This window comes from Opisthocomus hoazin, chromosome 3, assembly GCF_030867145.1.
Source record: "Opisthocomus hoazin isolate bOpiHoa1 chromosome 3, bOpiHoa1.hap1, whole genome shotgun sequence".
Lineage (NCBI taxonomy): Eukaryota > Metazoa > Chordata > Aves > Opisthocomiformes > Opisthocomidae > Opisthocomus > Opisthocomus hoazin.
In genome coordinates, this window is record NC_134416.1 from 72255122 (window position 1) to 72264235 (window position 9114).

The following is a 9114-nucleotide window of genomic DNA, read 5'->3' on the forward strand; positions in this document are numbered from 1 at the left end:
TATGTTTTTGCAGATATTGGGAATGTATATTAATAATACCCATACTGCAAGCTGCTTTCAGCTTCTGACTACGGTGCTCTTCAGTGCCACCCTCAAATGTGTAACACTGTCCCTTTCCAATACAGGGGATCCTGTTAGCACAGGATTAATTGCACCTCACATTAGCCATCTCAAAGCTAGCTGCTATCTTTGAGCTAATTGTCTGGATGCTGCATGTCCACAAAGACAAATCCACAGGTGATTCGCCTCACCCTCCTTAATCTGTTTATCTAGCACAGACAAACAGACATCCTCCTTGTCTATAGAGGTTTAACAATAGAGCAGGTGCTTAACTTTTCTCTGGCTGAAGTTAAACGACAGGAAACTACCTATAGTCCCTACTACTGGCTGCCTGATACATCACCTTGAACCTAGTTCTTGCAACTGCCACACGATTTGTAAAAACATAACACAGACACGAAGAAATGAGTTGCCTGTAAACCTGACATTTCCAAGCACGGACAATGAGTGTAGAAGAACTGTCATTTGCGGTCCAACATATTCCTTCACTACTCTCATTATCTTACTCAACCACAGAGACTTTACCATTTATATAGATAATAATTACGTACACTAAAAAAAAAACCCAACACTTAAGTTAAAATGTGCGCATGTTGAGTGGGTTCCTTTTCTTCAGAAAAGTACACATAGCTCTAAGTCACGCTGATTCTGGAAAAAGTTACCAAGTACCTGGATCAGTCACTGAGAAAAAACCCATTGCCAGCGCACATGAGCAGCTTTTTTAAAGCCAACAAAACCAAGGCACGTTTTAAATAGCACTTGAATTTCACTGAAATACACCGATATATAATGGATAACGACAACGAGTAATGCGAAGCAAAGGAGCGGCATCTTCTCAGCCCTCCGATGGCTCCCGTTCTCTGCAGCCCCACTGGAAAACCCACAAGCAGCGCCTTTGGGCTCAGCAGAGCAGCACCCAGAGCAAAGGCGGCCGGGGGTGCCCCTAAGCTTCCCGCTGGCACTCCCGGCCGCGCTGGGTCCGTGGATGTTCCAGGAATCCTCCTGCCTGACCACCACGGCTTAAAAGGCAGCTATAGACCAAGAAACACCAAGCCACGCAGCTTTTCTTTATCAATTTGTAGTAAAATAAACATCTGCATTTAAAAAATTTTAACTGTATTCAGCCACGGATCTTTAAATTCCTATATGGGAGGAGAGAAAGAATAACACTGTGCCTAGACACAAAACCAAGTTCACCACGTACCATTTTTCCTGGATCTTTCGTTACTGCATCTACTCAAACATCTCAATCCCACAAAATGCAAACTGAAGCAAAGCACGTAAAGGTGTATCGTCGTACATCTGCATTCCTGCGGGTTTTTGGTTTTACCTTTTTATGCTGCATTTGCAAGTCACAGTCTAAGCAAGACTGTGTAGCTGACAAGTTTAATAATTTAACCTTGTAATCTACCACACTACAAAGTCTCCCGTTAGCAAGTCTTACAATAGGTTATTTATTACAAACTAAGGAGACATCAGTCAGGAAATGCCTAAATAAAATTAAATGGGCTATTTTAGAGAACATTTGTGTCAACTAATGTAATCACTCAATTTATTTCATTGTAAGGAGCTGTTGCTCTCTTAGAGATGCGTGTCTATACACAGGGAGAGAGAGCGTGAATGTGTGCACACCGGGCATGCTGCCATGAGTTAATTAGAAATGGTTGCTGAAATAGTTCTGTCGGAGACTTTCACCACAACTGCAACAACAATACGGCAAGAGAAAAACATGTTTTTAATCTTTAAATTCTATATGCCAAGTTACTTGTATATTAAGAAAAAATATGAAATGTTCTGTAAATTTTCCAAGATTTGTTAAGAATACAACTGCCTCAAATTATTTCATGCTTTCTAAAGGTCTGCTTCTCTTTTGGAAATAATGTACTGGAACATTTTTAATGGAAAAAAAGTGTGTTTCGAAAATCAAGATGTTAAAATTGTTCTTGGCAATCCACAAAACCAGAACTGTTCTAGACTGCTGCAATTTTTAAGTTTTGCATTTGAAGCTTCATTACGAATGCCTGAAAATACGGAAAGTTCTGGATTCCGCAGCTTCGCTCGGGAAGTTCAAACCAGAGCGTGTCACTGCTCTATCTGATTTAACGTGATTTATGTGACTGCATTACACAGCACCACCGCAGCATCACCCAGCAGAGCTCGTCGGGACCCTGCCCCAGGCTGGGCTGCATGCAGCGGGCTCGCAGCCTGGCTTGCTGGGTTTGTCACGGCGGGTGGTGGACGTGCACGCTCACACCACCACCTCCTCCTCCCCTCCCGATTTGAAGAGCGCCGGGACATTGAATCGAACAGCAGATGCCCTTTCAGTAAGAGGCGTGCTCAAACGCGGCCGTAAGTAAAGACCGCTGATCGGGACGAACGGGCGTCTCGATCCGATTTCCCCTGTTCCGCTCCCCACCACACGCACTGCAGAGGCGGCGATGTGAACTCAGGACTCTGCCAGGCATCTCCACCCAAGAGACCACATCTCCTCCTCCTCCCTCCCAAAGCCACGGCAGAGGACACATGGGTGCTGGGGTCCTCTTCTCCCCTGCATTTCCACTGCTCCCTCCCCTCCCAAGCAGCTCCAGGCTTGGCAGGGCCACCCCCGAGCATCCCAAGCTCGGCACCAGGATACGGGTCACGGCGCCGGTTTCCGAGCCACCCTGCCACGTTACCAAGGCCGTGTTACCCACTCCAGGCTGAACACACATACAAACAGCCACTCCACACCCCTCCTCGGGGGAGAGCAACCTACTGATAAAATCCAGCGCGCCAGCCAACAGCGACACAGCCCTTTCGCATCGAAACCCGGGATGCAGAGGCGCAACATTTCCACTGAAATTAAAGGATATGATAAATCAGACCATTCTTATCTCCTCCAAACACTACCCAACTTTCCACGCTAATTTCTTTTCTCATGTTGAAATACCTTGAACCAAATATATGATCTGTTTTTTTGGTTTTTTTTTTTAAAAAAAAACAACCTTATCTGAGCCTGGAAAGGCTGCACCTGGTTTTGCACACCTACGTACCCCACGTGTGTTTGGATATTACAAAAAAGGCGCTGACGTTTACGGAAGGCGTGTCTTGGTCTGACCAGCAAAGCAGATAGCAGCAAGGTGCCGATAACCCCCAGAACGACCAAATTATTCAGGGCAAGGCTGGAACACGTAAGCAAGGCAAGTGAAAGCGATGCTGGCCCATGCTTCCCCACCACCCGCTCCTAGCCCAGCAGCCTGGGTAACTGCTCCCCAAATTGTGTCTGCTGAAACGAACCACGTTAGCGAAGAGCCCCCCAGGATACTGTTCAGTCTATGACATAGAGAGATGATTAAGTCTTTGAAAACAGAGGCTATGAAATGGTTTTCCAGATTATTTGATGTTTTAAAGAACAGTTCTCCCAGTAACCATAAGGTCTTGACAAGACAGGGTGCCAAGCACCGCTTTAAGATTTCAGATAATAAAGGGCTGCGTGGGCTAGTGTAAAAAAGTTGTGAGAAGCAAGGAACAAAGCTGGGAAGTCTGAAATAGAAGAAAATATTTGCAAATAAGTAAAAAAAAAAAGGCAAATCTGTTTAAAACAGATTAAAAATACATTAAGAAATAATTGTCTAGAAAGCCCGTCTATGAGGGTGGACTACATCTATATCCTAAAATCCACAAATTTAAGAAATCTATAGATCCTCCGAGTTCCAAATTGTTAGAAGGTGGCAACAGAAGTTCCTGCCTCGCCAATACTCTGGATGTGCAGCTAAGAAGGCATTTCTGCATGTGTTCGTGGTGAAAAAGCAATTAATTTTTATTTCAATTTGCCGATTAGAAATAGTGGTTTCGTTTTGTTCAAATGGTTACCCATGTTTGCAATTCTCTGCCAGGGTAGTGAAATACACTTAACATTTGCACAGGGCCATACGATTTCCTACACCTACATTCAGAAACTTACTTTGATCTGAATAATTTGATACAGGACAAGAAAAATTTTTTACAAAGTAATACAATAACTGAAAGAAGTTATTGTAACCATCACTACCAGTAGGGTGTGGATGCACCTGGTCCTTGCAGACAATCATGTATAGTAAAAGCACTGTTTGAATAAAGAAAAAAAAACATCATAATTTGTGGCTGTTATCACTGGTCTGGGAACTCCGTCCAGTTAAAAATGAAATCAACTGAAACCAAGCACTCATCTAGACATAAGAGGAAGCTGAGGATCTCTACCAGAAACTGTAAAGAAAAAGCGTCAAAAAATAATCATGTGAGCTCTTCTGGAACATGTTTGCAAGTGACTAGTAACCTAAGACATAATGACAAAGAAAATTGACACATTTTCACAAAAGATAGGAAAGAAAAACAGTAGAGACTTTCAAAATTCGACAGGACTGACACTGAGGTTGCCCTGCTTCGAGCAGGAGGCTGGACTAGAAACCCCAGAGGTTCAGCGCAACCTCTCCCATTCTCTGACCCTACGGCATATTTCACTTCTAGCCTTGTACAAACTGCATCACTATTTAGTAATTTCCTTACATGCTTATGCATAACATTTTACCAAAAGAACATTTTTTTATAGTTGGTTTATGTATCTATTATATGTTTGTTTATATGTATGTTTAAATATATATATTTATGTATACATATAAACACACACACAAATAAACATACATAAACGCACAGAATTCTAAGCACCAATAAAACTAAGGAGTTTCTGCGTGATGAAACAAAGTGTTAGCAGTTGCTGATCTCAAGCACAGACAGTTACAGGAAGCAGGAACTGTCTAAAGGAAACAATAGAAGTTGTTAAGATCTCCAGGTCCGCCTTTCGACAGAAACAGGATCAGTTCTCAGAAAAACATGTTACAGTGGTCTGTGAGAACAAGAAGGAATAAAGGTCTTCTGAGTATTTACACTGGCAGAAATAGATTGCTAAAATAAACACCTAAAGTCGAAGAAACTTTATTATAAAGTAAATAACCTCTGTATAGGATTCATAGGTAAGTATCACCAAACAATACATTATGTGGGGGAGTAGCCTCAGGCAAACTAATCACCTTCTCTTCCTACACCAGACGTAGGTATAAGCAAACAACTATTGCCACATTTCTGGCCTGATAGCAGATCCAGGATGTACAACGTGTAGCAGCGAGAAAAGTTTTTTGCCATCAGCTTCCCATACAGCAACACCTTGTATACATCATTTTGCAGACCAGGCTTAAAGGCTCACTGGTTCAGACATTTGCAATCTTATTAGCAAAACTCTGCTTCTCACTAGATTCACATTTGTGATTTTCACAGTTCACACCCAGAGTGAGGGTTCACTAATGGGTGTGGGAGGGCATTAAGGTCAAAAGGAGCAGTGGGGCAGCCAGGTGGTGGGGATGTTGCCTGTTTTTATCTCCCTTTCTTTCCTCCTGCCTTTTACCTGGGATCTACAATTTCCAGACTCACCTCCGCACGCATAAAAACATGCTGAAACAGACCAAAAGCCCATAGCCCAGAATAACATCTCCAAGCACAGTATCTGTCAATATCTCATTAATACTTGATGTTAATTGTCTAGTAGATGGAATTCCTTATACTTGACAGTAAATGGATTTTTCGAACAAAGAGGTGGCAGAATTTGTGTTACCCACTTCATACATCGACCTAGTATGGCAGCGGCTCAACAAGAGGCACCCTCTCAGTAGCCTGTCTGTCTTTCAGCCTGAAGAGCTGCAAATCAGTTAGTCGCTTCTCTACAGAAGTGTTGCCGTAAGTTGAGCAGCACTGGGTTCAACACATGTTTCTGTGGAACTTTACCAGTGACCCTCCACTATTAAAAAAAAAATGAAACAAAACAAAAAAACCCAAGTGCTTCCCAGTTTTCATTCAGTTACCTACAAATGCAAGGAATTTCCACCTTATTTCACAGCTGTTTAAGGAACCCATCAAAAGCCTCTGGAAATAACAGCGCACTTTCTTAACCATATAATTACAACCTTCAAAGAACTCCAACAGGTTTGTTAGACACGTCATCCCCAACAAAGGCCAAGTTGACTCTTTCTCAGTAGATCACACCTACCTATCTGTCACTAATTTTTTTCCTTACCACTAATTTTTTTCCTTACCACAGCTTGTAAATAATGTGCCTGGAAGAGATCCAAGGCTTGCCAGCCCACAGTTCTCTGGGACTCTGCTGAAAAATGGTATATTTGTCACCTTCTGGCCTTTGGGTACCAAAATTGTTTCACTGGTCACATCTAAAAATTTAGCCTTTGCATCATATTTGTGGACAGCTGAAGTCTAGTTCAAGTCCACCGTTACTACTTATTTCCTACCACTGCAGCCTCACACAAATGTTCATTAAAGATCAGGAACGGTCAAGCATTACCAACCTTAAAATACAGAAACTAAATCATATTTTCCCTAGACTTGACTTTTCAACCTACACAGACTCTAATCTTACACTGAAGTGCAATGAATTTTCTATCACTGCAGGCTTGTAGATACCTTTTTCAAGACTTTTTGTTTGTTTTTTTACACTTCAATCTCAAACATAGTCTTCTTCCTTAAGAGACATGGTTAACAACTTCATTGCAGTAAGAAAGACAGTTAATAACTTTACTGCAAAATTGTCTTTGGAAAAGTTTGTTTTCTTTTTTTTTATATTTTCTGTGTGAGTCGGATAGATGTTCTATATTTCTGCCATAATTTAAATTTAACTGTGTGAAAAGGCATAAAGCACATGCCAGCATATATCACAACAGTACAATACAGCCCCAGCCTTAGAAGGCAATTATCTCCGAGATTATGTCACTGATGCCTTGCAGTCCTTTGGGACTGACATTCTGTCATTTCAACTTCCAAATATTCAAATGAAAGAGGATGTGCCATTGTAGCAAAATCCATCTGTCCACTTGTATTATTTTCATTTCCAGAATCTCTGCCCCATCCATAATGTCCCCAGCTCAACAACTGTGACCTCCCATTTCCTCCAACATCCTGTCTGAGAGACATGGCGGGAGTCCAAAATAATTCACTGAAATGATTTAAATTCTTCCTGCAGAAATGCAGCCAAATTGTCCTTTTTAGCCTATAGTTAGCAGCCTTTAGGCTGCTTCTAAAGGGGAAGAAAGAGTTAACTAGCAAAAAAACAAGTGTGCTGTCAGGGTAAAAAGACCCTGCACTTGCATTGCAGGTTTTTTAAGAGCTATTGTAGGATTCATGATTTATATTCAGCACTTATAACTAGAGCTGGGTGAACTACCGGGCAGGACACACCGATGTGTGGCAGAGACAGAGCCCTTCTTCTTCCACAGCTCTTTGCGACCGTACCGTACCATACTGTACTGAACCATGCCGTACAAACCTGTCGCAGTGAAATAAACGGGCTGCAGCCAAGACCAGGTGAAACAGAGGAGAGAACTCGAGTCAGGAGCAGCCGTGGCTCTGTCCCGATCCCTTTGGCTGAAGAGACGTGGCTGAAGCTGCCCAGCCCGCGCCGCGGGGAACGGCTCGCTGGGCTGAGCGCTTGCGTCAGGCCGGAGCTGACCGCACAGCCGGACCCGCTGCGCGGCACGGACTCCACCACCGCGCTGAACGGTTGCCTGCAGGCTGGAATCACCCCATCAAACAGCACCTAATCCTCAGTTTACCATTGGTGTCGTAATGGCAAATGTGATAAGTAAGTTGTCCCAGCAACTCGGCATCCGGAAACGAGCCAAGCCCCCGTTCAGAAGAGCGTCGCGCGTCTCTGTGAGCGCTTCCACACGCCTGGCACCTGCACCCACGCAACACCAGCCACGGCTTCAGCTCTGCGAGCAAACGCTGCGATTCGGGAGCAGGGGGGGGTTTTGGGGGGGAAAAGTAAGATTTAAGTGTCTGAGCGAGCTGCGGCCGGGGCACGACCGGCGCGCCGGCCCCGGGCCGGTACTCACAGCGGGTTCCAGCGCTCGGGCAGGCGGCGGTGCAGCGAGATGCGGTCGCTCAGGTAGGTGTTGATCTGGTGCCGGCGGACGCTCTCGTCCTGGCGGCGTTTCTCCGCCGGGCTCAGCTCCAGCCGCACCGCCCGGCCCAGCTCGCCCAGCGCCCCCGGGTCCAGGGCCGGCTTCGCGTACACCGGCTGCCGCAGCCGCTCCCCGTCAGCGGGCGGCGGCGGGGCGCGGCGGGCGGCGCGGCGGGGCGGCGGGCCGTGCCGCCAGGCGAGGAAGCCGAGGGCGGCAAGCAGCCCCAGGGCCAGCAGCGTGCCCCCGCCCCGGCAGCCCCGTCCCCGCTTGCCCCAGCACATCCCGCGGCCGAGGCGGCCCGCCATGCCGAGCGGGCGGCGGGGCCGCGGGCGGCCCCTCACGGACGCGGACGCGGCGAAGCTCCGACGGGCCGGCCCGCGTCCGCCGCCAGGAAACCCGCCCGGCTGCTCCGCCGGCGGCTCCTCCTCCTCCCTCCCCTCCTCCCCGCCCCGCCGGCGGCCGGCCCGCCGGGGCGCGGCGCGGAAGGGCCCCGGGGCGGGGTGGAGGGCCTGCCCCGGGCTCTCGCCGGGGACGCGACCGACGGAGCCAGCAACGGTGCTGGCCCGGCCCCGGGCGCTCGTCCGGCAGCTGCCGGGGGCAGGCGGGGAGCGGAGCGGGGCCAGCCCGCTGCTGCTGGGGTGTGGGGGCGGCGGAGGAAGTAGTATCCCCTTCGCCCGGTTGCCGTTAGCCTTCGAGGAAGGGGTTGACCTGGTCACCCCGAAGCTTGAGGGACCTCAGTGAACGCCAGTAGCTGTGTGGTGGCCGTGCACGGGTACCCCCAGCAAGGGGACACTCAGCTGGGCACACGGCCGGCACGGCCACAGCGAGCTGCTTTGGCTGCTGGAGATCATGGGAATGGCCCCAAGGATTGCTGTCTCCTGGCAGACATAGCCAGGGCTGCAGGAGGACAGCGAGGGAGGAGGTTTGCCACGGAGGGACTGGGAAGGGGTACGGAGCTGAAGGAAACAAGTCGGTAGGGAGCCAGGCTTCATCCGTTCCGCTGCCTTGCCAACAGCGGGTGCTTTAGGAGTCAACAGAACCCATGGGGTTAATGACGAATTCTTCTTCCACTGGA

The 9114-nt window shown here is 47.4% G+C and overlaps 1 protein-coding gene across 1 annotated transcript in view; it reads right to left on the reverse strand.

Annotated features, from left to right (window-relative positions):
- Positions 1-8344, reverse strand: part of GALNT12 (polypeptide N-acetylgalactosaminyltransferase 12) — a 49987-nt gene extending 41643 nt beyond the window's left edge. Inside the window, exon 1 of the mRNA XM_075416662.1 lies at positions 7971-8344. Coding sequence (XP_075272777.1) covers positions 7971-8344 — 374 coding nt within the window. The remainder of the gene's footprint in view (positions 1-7970) is intronic.
- Between the last annotated feature and the right edge of the window lie 770 nt (positions 8345-9114).